At 38.5% G+C, this 16,311-nt stretch overlaps 2 protein-coding genes and 3 pseudogenes across 5 annotated transcripts; 3 read left to right on the top strand and 2 right to left on the bottom strand.

Annotated features, from left to right (window-relative positions):
• Positions 1 to 33: 33 nt before the first annotated feature.
• LOC104740814 (exocyst complex component SEC5B-like) lies at positions 34 to 6,597 on the bottom strand (annotated as a pseudogene). Its single transcript, XR_015579365.1, has 21 exons — positions 6,046 to 6,597; positions 5,559 to 5,713; positions 5,351 to 5,436; positions 5,047 to 5,241; positions 4,832 to 4,959; positions 4,589 to 4,747; positions 4,354 to 4,458; positions 4,023 to 4,097; positions 3,650 to 3,771; positions 3,370 to 3,555; positions 3,107 to 3,229; positions 2,857 to 2,983; positions 2,563 to 2,773; positions 2,123 to 2,238; positions 1,793 to 2,021; positions 1,463 to 1,556; positions 1,271 to 1,348; positions 1,103 to 1,159; positions 822 to 971; positions 508 to 723; positions 34 to 406 (listed from the first exon to the last, which is right to left on the bottom strand). The product of XR_015579365.1 is annotated as an exocyst complex component SEC5B-like (transcript).
• A 152-nt stretch (positions 6,598 to 6,749) lies between these two features.
• Positions 6,750 to 11,528, top strand: LOC104740811 (uncharacterized; annotated as a pseudogene). The gene is made up of 13 exons (XR_015579366.1): positions 6,750 to 6,943; positions 7,058 to 8,263; positions 8,354 to 8,901; positions 8,985 to 9,091; positions 9,186 to 9,286; positions 9,373 to 9,463; positions 9,545 to 9,655; positions 9,760 to 9,825; positions 9,951 to 10,010; positions 10,149 to 10,694; positions 10,781 to 10,915; positions 11,018 to 11,134; positions 11,234 to 11,528. The product of XR_015579366.1 is annotated as an uncharacterized LOC104740811 (transcript).
• Positions 9,192 to 11,528, top strand: LOC147927981 (eukaryotic translation initiation factor 5B-like). Its single transcript, XM_087483153.1, has 9 exons — positions 9,192 to 9,286; positions 9,373 to 9,463; positions 9,545 to 9,655; positions 9,760 to 9,825; positions 9,951 to 10,010; positions 10,149 to 10,694; positions 10,781 to 10,915; positions 11,018 to 11,134; positions 11,234 to 11,528. The coding sequence occupies exons 1-9, from the start codon at positions 9,246 to 9,248 to the stop codon at positions 11,294 to 11,296; spliced, it is 1,230 nt and encodes a 409-aa protein (XP_087339279.1). The 5' UTR covers positions 9,192 to 9,245; the 3' UTR covers positions 11,297 to 11,528.
• A 295-nt stretch (positions 11,529 to 11,823) lies between these two features.
• Positions 11,824 to 13,352, top strand: LOC104759323 (uncharacterized; annotated as a pseudogene). The gene has a single exon (XR_015579329.1). The product of XR_015579329.1 is annotated as an uncharacterized LOC104759323 (transcript).
• Positions 13,353 to 14,292: 940 nt separating this feature from the next.
• LOC104740808 (vacuolar iron transporter homolog 1) lies at positions 14,293 to 15,361 on the bottom strand. Its single transcript, XM_010461521.3, has one exon. It carries the CDS (start codon positions 15,128 to 15,130, stop codon positions 14,528 to 14,530), a length of 603 nt encoding a protein of 200 aa, XP_010459823.1. The 5' UTR covers positions 15,131 to 15,361; the 3' UTR covers positions 14,293 to 14,527.
• Positions 15,362 to 16,311: the final 950 nt, after the last annotated feature.

Genomic DNA, 16,311 nt, shown 5'->3' with positions numbered 1-16,311 from the left:
GTCAACTTTCTTACCGTATGTGATCGGTTTTAGTTTTCAAACACACAAACAAGGTCGATTTCATGAGAAAAGTTAAATGTTGTAAACATGTAAATTTACAGTGAAAACAAGATTATAATCAATTAGAACGAATACAGTATTGAGAAAAACTTGTCATGATCACCAACGCGCTTCGAATCAGAGTAAGAAAGAGAAGTTCTTATCTTCGCCTTGGTCTGGCTTGTACCGGAGAACCCGCTGACTGTGGCTCTCTATAGTTTCTGCTCGGAGAATCCATCGATGTTCTGGAGTAGGCAGCTGGCGGCATTTGATCCAACGGAATGGTCTCAACGAAACATGCCCTGTTCAAACGGGTTTTCTCTAGCTCCAGTTGAAGCATTCCGCTTGTACATTGCTGCGCAAGAGCCTAAAGCAGCAACAGTAACCGCTTTTAGCTTAATCTGTAAGCGGTTTTTAAGTATTGAAGATGGTAAATATCAAGTGGTGGTTAAGGAGAAATGTTCTTACAAGGAGGTCATCTGGGGATACGGATGATTGTTTGTCATCTGAAATTGCATCTTCACTGCCACGTGTTGGTTTCCGTTGATGCCCTCCCGGGTTGTTCTCGACTGACTCGCTTATACTCTCTGTAGCTTTCTCCAACACAGCTCCTTGCAGAGACTTAAGTGACTCGGTTGCATCGACCGTCAAATATGGGTTCAGTATAGTCTCAAAGTACTCGAGCTGCATCATAGTTTGTGAAATCAGATACAGATCATAACTCGTAAGTACTAACCCATTCGCTCAAATAAAGTTTGAGAACACCAACAAATTTTATTTACCTCGAGCATCAATTGGCAGAAACCATTTGCATCTATTGAGCTCAGGTCGTCAGATCTGTTTTCTTCCAGAAGACTGAGAAAAGTATCTATCAGACCTTCGACCAAAGTGCCAAGAATTTTGTCCAGGAGTGGTTTGGCACCCGCAAATACCTGTAAATTATTGTTCTTAGTATAAGTTTAACTGGTTTAGCACTAGGATTACTCAAGTGTGATGTTTAGAAGCAATTGTTATAGAAATTTGAATGTCCAACTCTCTTGGTAGGATGAAGCAACGGTATTACCTCTGCATGGACAGCAACCAGAGTGTGTAACAGCTCAACAGCATTATCTCGTATGCCCTGAAAAAAAGGTTTAGTTATCGTTTTTTGAGAAAATAGGGTAAAGTGTTCTTTTTATTGATTCTTCCAAGGACCAAGAAAGCCACAGCTGAGAGTGAACTTGCCACTTACTTTTACGGGAGGCGCCGCACCCCACTGAATACCACAGTCCAGCAAATAATTTGTTGCAGCGATTCTGATCAAGTTTGCCTGGGTACAAGACATATAGATGCAAAAGGAAAGGATTGTTCAATAGAACTGCATCATTTCTTTAACACACAGCGCCAGCATTAGTAAAAGCTAACTTAGCCGATTTGGCATTACCTTAGCAAAAGTGTAATGTTCAAGGACCTTCTCACCAAGACCAGAGAAAGACATTATTAGATCTTGAAGATCACTGTTGTCGTCATCAACTCCCCTGGAATATTTAAGAGACGACTGGGATTAGCCAGTTAAATATAATACCATATAAAATTTCTCACTGACTATCAAAGTTTTGATTATAAAATTAGGAAGTTGGTACAGACTATCGCGGTTGAGACTTGAGACAACAAGCATGAATAAGTTTGTCCAACTTCTCTGCCGGTTAGAGCAGAGATAGGATTGTTGATGTTAAAAAAAGCACCAATGGAGTTTAATAAGAAAGAGGCCCACCTCGACTGTGACCAAGTATATTTGTACTTGTTGTAAAGCTCAGAGGCAAGTTCGTCTTGGCAATAACCTATATTACTTAAGATCATCAGCAACTGCTTGTGAGGATCAACGACACTTTCAGGAGCATTGATTGATGGCTCTTCCTGGTGGTCGTTGGGATATCCATTTTGCCAACTCTCTCGCTTTGAGGTGCCTTGAGAAAGGTCAGCGCCAATTTGCTCTAAGTGAGCTAAATATATGGAAAAAAGCATATCAACATAACAATCGTCATTCTTTTTGTCTGCAACGGTAAACATGTATTATCACGAAAGTTTGGTGTAAAAGGCTTACCAGCAAAATCCAGAAAGCAGTTCAAAAAGGCAAGTCTAACAGATATCAGGATTTCCTCAATATGGGCAATCATATCTTCTGATCTAGCAGTTTCACCTTTTAAAGATATAATCATCCTGGAGTAAACATAGTAGGCAGAAATCAACAGCCATATAAGACAACACCTCATGAGATAGCTTGTATCTTATTCTCCACTTGTACACAAGTCATATGAGTATAGTTTGTGATTATAGTACGGACAACAAAAATAATAAAGATGGAATGGTAACTGCCATTTTCTTCTCTAACTAGAGAGAGAGAGAAGTAGAGTACTACTGTCTAGCTAGCATCATAGATATAAAAAACTCTTACAAAGTAACAGAAAAAAATTGTAACTATTAATGTACACAAGATTATGTATTTGGATATATACATGTAACTGCAAGATGCTAGAAACTTACAGATTAATTTGTTCCATCCCAGAGATGATAACTGAACGGAATGCAAGGGGCAGGTAAGAGATGGAATATGGAGATCTATTCCTTTCAAGAATAGAAAGTGGGATCCACGTCTCTTCCTTTGATATTCCTTCTGTAGACGCCCTCATCCAAGAGCAAAGCCTTTGGATGTATATTTTAGTGATTTCCACTTTAACTTTTCTTAGTGCCATGACTGCCAAAACCAAAACGTGTATACATAATCTCAGTATATTTTAGCAAAACAACAAGCTCAAGCTTTAGAAGAGATTCAAATACCAGCACTATGGGGAGCTGACTCTTTGGCCTCAAAAGCTTGGCATGCTTTTGATACTTTATTGATGGCATCACTCATATATGGGTGGAGAATGTATGATTCGTCAAAATCATGAAATGTGATTTGCACCTACACAATCATAATCAGGGGGGAAAGTATTAGAACTAATGAATGAAAACAGATGACAGGTTCATCTTTCCAGTATGGCAGAGAAAAGCTATGACAACATCAGTTGACAGAAAAGGAGATGACCTTTTCTTCATAAACAGAAATGGTATTGCGTATCATTCCAGCAACTTCTTCCAAAGAATGACTTATATACCTCACCTCTTCCACCTTCTCCTCAGCTTTACTGATATCATTAACTTGGGAAGACTGAATTTGTAGAAATCAAATCAAAGTAAAGATTTAGCTCCATTTGAATGAAGAAAGAAATAGGCACTGCCCTCAACATACAAAATTGTAATACAAAGTTAATATATTGCAGGAGCAGAGCACATAGGAGTATCATATACCTTGGCAAATTTCCCATTGAAAATAGAAAGAGCTGTTTTCCAAAATGCAGGGAGATGATATACGATTACAGCAGTCAATCTTTTGATATATCTTCCCCTCAAAGCATCATTTTCTTTCCCTGCCGACTCTACTGATGGTAGGTCAACTTGAACTTGGTTATCTTCTATAGAAGACGTGTCATCTGACTGAAGGATTGAAGAAAATACAACTTGTTATCATCTTTAAACCTGAATCTTGCATTTCTTGTAGTAATACAGCTGCCTTCACAGTTGAACTCACAAGTTGAATTTGTCGCCACTTCGCGTCAGAGAGAGCTCTCTCATGCACCTGGTTGCGCAAAATTTCCATCCTTGCTTCATGATCAATGTACACTTTTCAAGCAGTCCATGGATCCTATGGTTCTGATAATAGAATGAACCAAGCCAGAAAATTTTAGATACATTCTTTAACAAATAGTCTAAGAAACTGTATGTGATGTTTGTTTCTAAAGAGGTGCCAACTAAGACCACAAATATGAAGGAAAAGAGATGCAAAATAGCAGACGCTAAGAGAGCCAGGATATTAAAAGCAAAACTAGCAGGAAACTAAACACTACTCAGCACTAACTTAGGAAAGCGGTAGTGAAAAGAGTAACAACGTCTAATACACTAACCTGAACATTTAAGTAATGCCAAACAGGATCTGATTCGGGCTCCAGCTCCAGCAAAAGCCTCACAGTGTTTTCCAGCTAAATTAAGCAAAAAAATTTTAGCATCCAGCAGAGGAAGAAAAGGGAGAGCAAGATACATAAATGTCTTGTATAAATATGAATTTGGTGACTCATAACCATACAAAAGGGAAACATGAAAACTTGTATTGTACACTTAAATTGATAGCGATCTTATAAAAAAAGCACCAGGATCCTTAGCTTCTTTGAATGAAAGTTGGAATGTACATTTCATTAGTGCTTCACATTATAATAGAAGTAATAATAGTGAACTCACACTCGTAAAATCTATTTTTGGATCTTCCATAGACCTGTAAAGGGTGCATTTAAACTCCTGCATCACTTTCTCAACCTCCTCGAGTACACGCTTGAGTATATTGACCTGTAAGCAACGTGTTACTCTATGCTTTCACGAGCTGCGTAATGCAAGTGAATAATAATTTAACAAGTGAATGCTGGAAGAAACATGAGTGGTATCTGTCTTAAGAGTTTGATGAATGGGGCAGGCATACATGAGAAGGGAGAGCAATAGACTTCGCCTTCTTGTATTCCCGAACAGCCAAATCATACTCGCCTTTGCTAATACTGCTACGAATTATACTGGTTAAGTTGAAGAGTGTACGGAATCTCTGAAGCATTCCTTGTACAGACCTGATCTTCTCAGCTTGGGCCTACGAATAAAGGCGAAAAAGTCTTAAGCAGATAGCAAGAGGCTAGGACAACACCAAAAAGCAATAGTATGTGACCATACCAACCTGTCTTTCAAAAAGTGGCTCAAAAGCACGATTAGCCCGTGATGTCACACTCTTCATGCAATTAAACAAATGAGTAGTTCCCGATCCGTCAGGGTCATCTTCGATCCGTTTCAGTTTTGATTCAATATCTTTAAAGAAAGGTAGTAGACTTCACATCAACAAGAGATAAGATTAAAGTAAATGTATGCCAAACCCATTGAGAAAATAATACATACCATCAATTGTTGTTTTACACGAGACAAAGCAGTCAAAATTATCTTTCACCAGTTGTTTCCTTTGTAGATTACGACCCTTTAAGTCACTTTTCAGAGCAAGGGCACCAGATTCCAAGTCCGCTGCACTTGTCTCTTGGTGAATGCGAGAAAGAAATAGCTTGGGATCGAAATGGTCAGAAATGTACACCAACTTTTCTGCAAATTCTCAGACGAGTCATAATTTAAAAAACCGGAAGTTGTACAAGTCTGGTGTAAGAGCTAATAATCAACATCAAGTTAAGTATGGTCATGAAGAAATACATACCCCGAAGTGCATTATCTACTTTCTCAGCTTTGGAAAGACTTTCTGATGACTCAGTGATTAATCTCAGAGTCTTGTTATCTATTATCCTACGAAGTACACAAAAAGCCATGTTTAGATACGCCCTACCATATCATGTTCTCAGAGGTAGAATAAACTATCTTATTGACTTTCAAGGTGAGCAAAACAAGTGGAAGTTAGTAGTTAGTACCCTAATTTTAGTGGATCAATGCATTCCATGCCACGAGGAAATGATTGCAAACTGGTAAGAACCGCATTCTTGCCTCCAGATACCTTCCGCTCAAGCTTTTGAGTCACGGGTGCTGCTGTTCTTGACTCCCGCATATCACGAACCCTGCGGGCAAGCTGCCAAGTGCCATCAGCATTTAAGTAAAATATTCATATATCCAACTAAATCTGCGTGCCATGATTCTAATTTAACTAATGGCCTTGTGTTGGGTCTTTCACATCTCAATTATGCACATTGAATTCTTTCCGAAGATCTCAAAACTGTGCCATACTACTGATTACTAAACTCAATCAACCAAGCTACGATTACTTATGACTACTTCAAATCAAAACAATGCAGCAAACACCAAGACGGCCAAAAGAGAATACAAATTCTGAGTTTGAAATTAATCTCGCCGAAATCAAAATCGAAGCCAGATCAATCCCAAACATGATAGATACCACCGTACCTCAGCTTCATCCACTCGTTTCCAGCAATCAGGCTCCACTCCATCCCAAGCTACATTATCTTCCTTCCGCGCTCTACCTCTCTCCTTACCACTTCCGCCTCTTCCTCTACCTCCACCACCACCACCGTCTCTTCCCGGATCATTCCCCACATCCTCATCCCCGCTCGAAATGCTAAGCAATTCAACCTCCGATTCATCATCCTCATCCATCGACGGCTTCCTCGCCGCCTTCGCACCTCCCATAGACTTCCTAGGCGGAGTAGCTTCCGCCGTCTTCTGCTTCCGTGGCTGCTGCACTAAATTCGCAACGGGCTTACGAGAAGCAGCGGAAGAAGGCTTCTGGTATGTAAGATCTCTTTGCGATTGCTCCTTCAACGCCATCTGAAGCAGCTCATCTTCGTCAAAATCGTCGCTATCGCTCGACATTGTTATCTCCTGGAAATCAAATCAGATGATCCTCGTCTCTTTCTCTTCCTCCCTTTGAGCTAGAATAGATAGAGATCTGTGCAGTTCTAATTTGAATTTTTTGTTTTGTGACTTTTTCCGTGTGGCGAATTTTTCTTCTCTTTTTATTTTATTTTATTTATTTGATATTTTTTACTTTCCCAATTTCAGAAACGGTGTCGTTTTAGCTATTTTAACCTAAACTCGATAAAATCGCTTCTGTAACTTCGATCGAAATCTATAAATACGCAACAGAACCCAAAGAAATTTACGAAACCCTAGAATTCTCAAACTTGTCTCCCAGAACGAAAGGCTCTCTCTAGCTGTTTGTTTACTCACCCATCTCCCCCAGAACTGATCTTTGTTGGATACCTTCTTCTTCCTTGTTTCAGTAAATCTCCCCCCCCCTGGTTTGTTTTTGCCTAATATGAAGCGAAACCCATTACAGATTAAGGTAATCTTCTCTCACCTTATTGCTTTAATGTCGTTTGATTTATTGATTGATTTGTTTGTTGTTGATTCTAATAGTTATCGAATCGGATACCTTAATTGTATTGTTTAATCACAGGTTATATTCATATTTGATTTTTATCAATGGATACGAGGAATTCGAGTGCGTGGGGTGGGGACGATGATCTCCCCCTTGTCTCCTCTATGGGAATTGTTGAATGTGTGATAGGCGAAGATGATATTTCTATCGGTACGGAGCTTAAAGCTGAGGAGGAAGAGAAGGTTGTGAACGGCGAGGATGATGACTCTGCTACTAAGAGTGATGAGGTTGGAGGAGTAACTTCAAAGAGTAAGAAGAAGAAAAAGAAGAGTAAGAGTGGGAAGACTGCACATGGTGAAGATGATTTGGACAAGATACTCGCTGAACTTGGGGAAGTTCCTGTTTCACCACCATCTAAAGTGGAGAATATTAAAGCTTATCAGGATGGAGAAGGAGAGACTGTTGAGTCAGCTGCAGATAAGAAAAGGAGAAAGAAGAAGCTTAGGGACAAGAAAGCAGCTGCGTCTTCTGTGGAGGCTGAGGAGGACAAACAAGGTAATCCATTGTCTGAGCCATCACAGCCGAAGAAGAATGATGTGAATGTTAAAGTAGCGGAGAAGAAAGTTCCTAAACATGTTCGAGAGATGCAAGAGATTATTGCGCGGCGGAAAGAAGCTGAAGAGAGGGAGAAAAAGGAAGAAGAAGAGAGGTTGAGGAAAGAGGAAGAGGAGCGCCGCATTGAGGAAGAGCGAGAAAGGGAAGCTGAAGAGATTAGGCAGAGGAGGAGGATAAGGAGAATGGAGAAGTAGCTAGAAGGCGGGCTTCTAACAGCGAAGCAAAAGCGTGAAGCTGCGAAGAATGAGGCTTTCAAGAACAAGGTGTTGACTGATGCTGGAGGTCTTCTTGTTGCTGATAAAAACGGTAATTCCTCAAAACGTCCTGTTTATGGCAATAGAAAAAAATCAGCTTGCCAAAAATCGAACAGTTATGCTTCTGTCCAGATGAAAGGTGATGTAGAAACAAAGGAAAATCATGCAGAGGAACCAGGTACTTTGCATGAATCGGTTTCAGTTGACGATAAAAGCGTTGGTATAATAGAATCGGTAGATACAGAAGAGAAACATAGAGCGTTTGATGTATCACAAGAGAATGGTGATGAGGAGGATGTGTGGGATGTAAAAACTAATTTTACCATCGAGGGTGATCCTAATGATGAGGAGGAAAAACCTCAGCCTGTGGTTAAGAAAGAATTAAAAGACACTGCATCAAAGGCACATGATTCAGGTCAGTAGAAACACTTGAAAAGGAAGAATCTCAGTCTGTGATTTCTTTATCTTTTGTCTTCTTTATCTAATATTTTGGGTTTAAATACAGGTCCCGTCGCAGATAGACCAACAATGAAGGCTGGAGTTGCAGGCAAGTCAAAAACAGCTGCAAAAAAAGCTATGCCTAAGGTGGATGATGTTACCCGGCCAAAGGATACTTCTAAAAAGGGTAAAAGCTTAGTACTGAATGAAATTGCTAAAGAAGTAGAAGGAAACCTTCGCTCTCCCATTTGCTGCATCATGGGTCATGTTGATTCTGGTAAAACAAAGTTGTTGGATTGCATCAGAGGAACAAATGTTCAGGAAGGTGAAGCTGGGGATATTACTCAACAGATTGGTGCAACATATTTCCCTGCAGAAAACATACGGGAGAGAACCAAGGAGTTAATTTCTGATGCAAAAATCCAGGTGCCAGGTCTATTGGTTATCGATACACCTGGACACGAGTCATTCACAAATCTGCGGTCAAGGGGTTCAAATTTGTGTGACCTTGCAATTCTAGTAGTTGACATAATGCATGGTCTAAAGCCACAAACCATAGAATCTCTGAATCTTTTGAGAAGAAGGAATGCAAAGTTCATTGTTGCCTTGAATAAGGTGAGACTTCTTGTCATTCTGCTGGGATGTGTTTGGTATTCTCTGTGGTCACTAATGTATGGCATGAAACCTCCAACATTCAGGTGGATTTGCTATACGGGTGGAAAAGAAGCAAGAATGCTCCTATAATGAAGGCAATAAAGCAACAATCGAGTGATGTGGTTAATGAATTCAAAATGAGGCTAAACAGGTAAGTTCTACGTCTAGAGGCTTTGGTTTAAATATTTTAGGGTGAAAAAGGATGTGTTCATGTGTCATAATATAATATTGTTTCATTGGTTCAGGTTATAACCCAGTTCGGAGAACAAGGTCTCAACTCTAAGCTTTATTACGAGAACAGAACAATGGGAGAAACTATCAGTATTGTACCTACTAGCGCTATTAGGTCTGAAATTCTTTTACTGTCTTCAAATTGTAGTTCTTTAGAGGTAAACCATGCTCACTATGGATTATTGGATATTGATATTTCAGTGGGGAAGGGATCCCAGATCTTTTGCTGTTGTTGGTTCATTTGGCTCAGAAAACAATGGTCGAGAAACTCACATATGTTGACAAAGTCCAGGTTTGTCTCATTCCTCTTTTAGGTAATGAATCGTTTCTGCACTACTTCAACTTTCTTATATTTTCTTAAACTGGTTGACAGTGTACTGTCCTCGAGGTCAAAAATATTGAAGGCCAAGGTATTACAATTGATGTTGTTTTGGTCAATGGTGTACTCCATGAAGGTGATAAAACCGTTGTTTGTGGGTCACAGGTAAGTAGAAAACTCAGGGGTCATACCTAAACATGTAATTATGTCAAGTATATCATAAAGCTGAAACTTGATGTGATTGATTCTTTTCCTTTCTTCTATTTCAGGGACCAATTGTAACAACTATTAGATCATTATTGACTCCTCATCCGATGAAGGAGATGCGGGTGAAGGTACTTTCAGATAGTCCATCCCTTTCCTCTTGTTACTATTATTCCTAGGGAAACATGGTTTATGCAAATAACTTTCTACATTCCATTTTTTTATACAATGACAATTTCTTGGTCTGATGTCTCAGGGTACCTATCTGCCTCAAAGAGAAGTAAAGGGTGCACAGGGTATCAAAATTGCAGCACAGGTGATTATCTCTAACATTGCAATTGCTGTTATTTTTTCCTTGATCGTACTTATTTAGCCTCCTAAAATAATGAGGACATCCTGAACGAATGTTTCCTATAACATTGCAATTGCTGTTATTTTTTCGTTTTTACAATAGGGTCTTGAACACGCCATTGCTGGTACTGCCTTGCGTGTGATTGGACCTAATGAGGACTTGGAAGAAGCCAAGAAAAATGCCATGGAAGATATTGATTCAGTTATGAACCGGATTGAGAAAAGTGATGAAGGACTTTATGTACAAGCGTCTACATTAGGGTCCTTGGAAGCATTGCTCGAGCTCTTGAAGTCCCCTGAGGTAAACATACCTGTCAGTGGTATTGGCATTGGACCTGTGCACGAGAAGGCTGGTGTAATGCTAGAGAGGAAAAGAGAGTTGGCAACGATTTTGGCTTTTGACGTGAAAGTAACTGCAGAGGCCGGAGAACTTGCTGACAAAATGGGAGTAAAAATCTTCTGTGCCGATACCATCTATGATCTGTTCAAACAGTTTAAGAGTTACATCGTGAATATCAAAGAAGAGAAAAAGAAAGAAACAGCTTGTGAAGCAGTTTTCCCATGTGTCCTTCAGATTTTACCAGACCATATCTTCAGAAAGAAAGACCCAATAATCCTCGGAGTTGAAGTCACGGATGGAATTCTCAAGGTATATCCTATTTTTTCTCATGATGATCATTGTACGCTTGTCTTCTGGGTCACAGATCTAACAAAATGGTCGTGTTGATGATTTAGGTTGGAACTCCCATTTGCATTGTCAAAAGTATTGAGAATGTAAGAGTGTTTATGGACATTGGGCGTGTTGCATCTATTAACAAGAACAAGAACCCAGTTGTTGATTATGCAAGAAAAGAACAGGTGTCTATTGAGGTATTGAGACCCCTCTTTCTCTTTCATTGATTGACTGTTTTTTTTTTTTAGTTTCTCTGCATTTGTTAAAAAACTAATTTTTTGTTTTACTACTACTACTAGATCATTGCGTCTAACCCTGAAGAACGGAAAATGTATGGGAGGCACTTTGGTATAGAGGACGAGCTTGTCAGTCACATTTCTAGGCGATCCGTGGGCGAACTCAAAACTAACTACTGGGTAAGTTTGAGAAGTACTGGTTTATCGAAAATGTAGTTTTAAAATGAACCGAGTTTTTTAATTAAGCTGAAGCTGATGATACTCGAAACCTTATTGCAGGATGAGTTATCTAACGACGTGAAGAGTCTTGTTTTAAGACTTGAAAAAATATTCAGGATATAATAGAATCATTACCCTCTCACATTTCGAAGCTAATCACAGAGATTACACTGAAGTTTGAGAGGGAACATATGCGTTTCTTTCTTTCTTTTTTTTTTTTTTTTTCTCCCTCTTTTGAACTGCTGTTTAATCTTCTTATAGACATTTCTTTAAACGCCCCTATATTTTCTTATGCAATCAATTACGTTCTGGACTTCTGGTTTATAGTTTTCTATCAACATTGTCTTTAGTTCAATCTTCCAATATTTAAAAAAAAAAAATCAAGATTATAAATTATTGATGTCAATTTGCAAGACTATACACGGTCTAATTATGTAACTTGTCTTGTGACATATGGGTTATTGTGTAAAATAATACAATATGAGGCGAATCTGCGAATCCAGAGAAGTAAAGGGCTACATTTTGAGATATCCCGTTTTCTTCCATGGTCGTACCAAAATTGATTTTCACACTCCTGTGTGACTGAGCCAAGAGAGGTGGTCCTTCGGAGCTCTCCCACTGAACAAACATCTCCGTGAAGTCTATGCAAGCCTTCTCAAGGCTACACAGAACAGCAATCGTGACCTCTATTCTCAGTTGAGCCAGTTTATTGCAAAGTTCGGAATTTTTTTTTGTTTTTAAATTTTAATTGAGATTTGGAAAAGAGGCTTAGGCTTAGGATTAGGGTTTTCGCGTATTGATGTCGTCGAGCTTGTTACACTGCAGAAGGGTTTGTATAATTCCATCTTTCCGGAGAAATGTCGGAGATTTCGTTTTTAATTACTCCGCCGTCGTAGTCAATCTAGGGTTTTTGGTGAGTATAAGAAGAACATTGTGTTCAGTGTCACAGTCACAACAAGTGAAATCAGATGATTTCCAAAAGCAAGCCCAGTGTTCGGAATCTTTTACAGTTTCGTATCTGGTGAATTCGTGTGGGTTGTCTTTGGAATCAGCCAAATCAAATTCAAGATTCGTCAAACTGGTTTCTTCCAAGAAACCAGACTCTGTTCTTGCTCTCTTCAAGAACCATGGCTTCACCAATGACCAGATCAGCAATGTCATCAAATATTTTCCACGTATCCTGTTCATTGAGCCCAGAGGACGTTATCTCTCCCAAGCTCATGTTTTTCAATTCCATTGGGTTTACGCCCTCGGATACTGCGAAGCTGATCTCTTCTTGCCCGAAAACGCTATCTTTCAGCTTGGAGAAAAGACTGATCCCTTGCTATGTTTCCCTCAAGAGCATACTCTTAGAGGAAGAAAGAGTTGTCAAGTGTCTCAAGCGTGGGTACAGATGTTTCTCTTTGAAGATTGATCATTTTGTATCTCCCCGGGTCTCTATTTGTAGAGAGCTTGGTGTTCCTGATAAAAGCATCAAGTGGTTGGTTCAAGCGTCTCCTTTCACTTTCTTCTCTTCAGAGAGAAGGTTCAACGAGGTCTTGAACAGAGTTTGCAGATATGGTTTTGACCCGAAGAAGGCCGGTTTTGTTTACGCTATGGTAGCCTTTGATTCCACGAGCGAATCAACAATGGAACGGAAGTTTAAGTTGTTCCAACGTTTTGGTTGGTCTAAAGAAGATTTCGTCTCAGCAATCATGAGATTCCCAAACGTTGCGAACGTTTCAGATGAGAAGATAATGTACACGATGGAGTACCTTGTAAACAACATTGGTCTGCAGGCTCGTGATATTGTTGCAAGACCGGTGGTGTTGGGTCTGAGCATGGAGAAGAGAATCAAACCGAGGAACAAGGTGATCTCTTTGCTTCTTTTGAAAGGACTTGTGGAGAAAGAAGACATCAACTATTTCACTATATTGAAGATGAAAAGCTCCGACTTCATGGATAAGTTTGTGCTGAAATATCAGCATGAGATGCCACAACTTATACAAACCTTTACATGTATTAAATGAGTTTGAAGAAGTGAGAATACAATATAATTGTTCTTGGTTGTGTGGCTGAATATTGTCGATAACACATGTATTCTTGGCTTCGGTCATGTTTTGATGAATGTTGTTCCATTTTTAATTTGCTATAGGTAAAATAACTTTTTTTTACATAACGATAAAAAAGGTTTTACCTATATTGATTGCTTCGGTGGTAATTTGTTGTTGGTTCTGTTTATATTTACTAGTTACTACATAGAAAATGATATCAATGATGCTAAAGCCACACCCACATGTTCCATATTCCTTTCTACAAGGATGTGAGAGAGAGATGACACGCAATCTCGTGCAAAAGCAGCTTGAAGTTATAGAACACGACAACGATTCCAAAAGTAGCTCTCTCTTTTTTTTTTTATGTTTCTTCCGGAGATTCATTGATTTGTGTAAAGCTTTTTACACTGAAACGTGATCAAACATTGTGTAAAGGATCTGTATTCTCTAGTGCTGATATAAATTTCACTTACAAAACAACGTGTTTTGTTAGGCTATAGTTAGAATTTCTAACTACCAAACAAAATCAGCGGTATTTTGGCGGATTAATTTGGTGGTTTTGGCAAATTAGTGGCACTTTCTAGGATTTAGTCTATTGAGTCAAATTGTGTACTCTCTTCAGATATTTTTTTTCAGTTAACTAAAGAATTATATAATTGTTGACAGAAATTAGATTCAGTTGGGGGCAAATTAGTTGAAGAAATTTATCAGCCAAAAAAAATTGAAATGCCAGTTATGTTAGTAATCAGCTCTGTTTTTTTTTTTATGATTCATATAGGAAGAGTCGATGGTTAGATATGTATCTATATAACTTTAAAATTACACAAGAAAGAAAACCATTTAAAACAAAAATTACCATATTGATTTCAAATGTCAAACTTCAGACAGATATCAACCTTTTTGTGCTATATAAACTTTTTCTTGTCAAGCTCTTAAATTTTAAGGTATCTGAATTCTTCAAATTTAGATCAATTCGGATAATATAGATTTAAACAAATTTTAAGAATACTTTTTTGTCCATCGATTGTATAGTTAGAGACTGTAGAGCCACAAGCGTTAAAAAGACTCTCAACTCGCCTTTTATCATTATTGGGTAAAAGTCCATTTGATAGATTTATATAACGCAATTGCTTACAAAGAGATATCCCATTACTATCAAATTCCCACGAAATAAGACAAGTCACAAAGTTCATTTCCACACTTTCTTTTTCTATAAACAAAAACGTAACCGCTTAAATTGTGTTGCATGGAGCATGAAGCATGAAGCATGAAGAAGAGTTTACTCACGTTACTCACGTACGTATGTAACACACACAAAACATCACAGACTATGTGACCCAATCAGTTTGGTCAAACCAAACGTAACTCCCATAGCTAACCATCCTCCAATCAAAACCCTAGACGACGACTTAAGCACCGGTGCTTTCCCCAAAAACGCCCCTAACCACCCGAACATCACCAACGCCAACGACACCGCCGCCACTATCGCTCCGATCCTCACTTTATATTCTTTTATAAACGCAGCCGCCATTAAAGGCACAATTGCTCCTAGAGAAAACGCTAGCGCAGATGCCGCAGCAGCTTGCATCGGGCTCGGAAGCTTCTCTTTCTCCACATGTCCTCCGTTCTCTCTCTTCATCTGAGCCACCTCGATGTCGTACTGAGAGTAAACGGAGACAAACTCTCCGATCGCCATGCTACAAGCTCCGGCAACTAAACCGGCAAAACCAGATAAGATCATGACCTTGACGTCTTGCTTGACCGCACCGACACCCATCATAAGTGAAGCCGTGGAGACAAGACCGTCGTTGGCACCTAGCACGGCGGCTCTTAGCCATTGAGCTCTTTTAGAGTAGTCGAACGCCGTTTCTTGATTGTTCTCCATGTCTACGTTCAAGCTGTTGTTCACGTTGTGTGACTCCATGGTTTAAGTCTTTTGATTTGGTTGTCTTTTTCTTTATCTTTTGTGTGGTTTGTGCTGAAATAAGAAGGTAGAGGATATAGGTGAAGTGTGGAGAACACACGCCTAGGTTCTATATATGGTGAGATTGTGTGAGTTTTTTTTTATAGCTTTTTAAAAATTTTAATTTTATTATAAACTTTTATGTGGTAGAGTCGACGATTAATAATTAATAATATATATGGGGGAGCATTATCAACACTAACGGAAATACTTTGATTATATGTCGTTTTCAAAAATTTCGATTAGGAAATCGAATTAAACAAACACCTAATCGTTTTTACACTATGATTATAAGTTTGAAACGAACAAAATGAAGTTTACAAACAAACGTAAAGTGGGTTTCCGCGTACGATCGGTAAAGATAATAAAGCATAACAATTGGTATAAATATCTATACCCCAAAAAATGGATCTCAGTTGAAATTAAATCCAAAAGCCACATGTATATGTAAACTTTATTAGAAATTTATAAATAATGAAAATAAATGTGAAACCACACACGCATTTGGGTTTCTTTGTCATTTCATTTGATTCTTGAAGAACAGCAAAACAATCCGAGTGACCGAAAGGGGCAGTTACACTATATATGGAGCTGTTAAGTCTTTTTCTTCAAGATCAAAGCCATGCATATATGTCTTCTTGGCAGAGAAAAGAGGATACAAGCTATATAAAAATGAAATCTCAACCTCCCAAACGATGACCTAATGGTACACGAAATCTGTTGGCCAAAAGTTTGTTAAAAAAAGATAATACTTTTGTTCTTGGACTGGTTTTACTTTTATTACCAAGTTACTGAATTACGTTTTCTTCTGGCAACTGCATTACTATATCATATACTGACTCGTCAAAAAAGTCATATTCAAATTTGGCAAATGCTTTAGTATATTTCTGATAATTAAATATATTTGTTATGAGAATAATAATTAAATCTCCGGCTTTTTTGCAATACATGATCGGACTTTGGTTGGTAAGTAGTTACATTTTTTGGAAGAAATTTGATGCAAAGATCTTTCTACAAGTTTCAGCCTCTCTTTTTTTTGACATATATTAATTAATTTCTCATCTTTTATAAAGAAAAAAAAAGAATCATGAAATTATTTTCTTCATTGTTTTCACCCCTTACGTGATCCATTGTATATAATT

Source organism: Camelina sativa, chromosome 14, assembly GCF_030686135.1.
Source record: "Camelina sativa cultivar CO46 ecotype springtype chromosome 14, ASM3068613v1".
Classification (NCBI taxonomy): Eukaryota; Viridiplantae; Streptophyta; class Magnoliopsida; order Brassicales; family Brassicaceae; genus Camelina; species Camelina sativa.
Note: the sequence above shows the minus strand (reverse complement) of the source record. Positions and strands in the feature narration are given on the sequence as shown.

Excerpts from the sequence above, each read along its gene's own strand:
- LOC147927981 (XM_087483153.1), top strand. The coding sequence starts at position 9,246 with ATGGGAGAAACTATCAGTATTGTACCTACTAGCGCTATTAG. Across the intron at positions 10,695-10,780 it reads TCACGGATGGAATTCTCAAG|GTTGGAACTCCCATTTGCAT; the intron begins GTATATCCTATT and ends TTGATGATTTAG. Across the intron at positions 11,135-11,233 it reads AACTCAAAACTAACTACTGG|GATGAGTTATCTAACGACGT; the intron begins GTAAGTTTGAGA and ends ACCTTATTGCAG.
- LOC104740808 (XM_010461521.3), bottom strand. The coding sequence starts at position 15,130 with ATGGAGTCACACAACGTGAACAACAGCTTGAACGTAGACATGGAGAAC.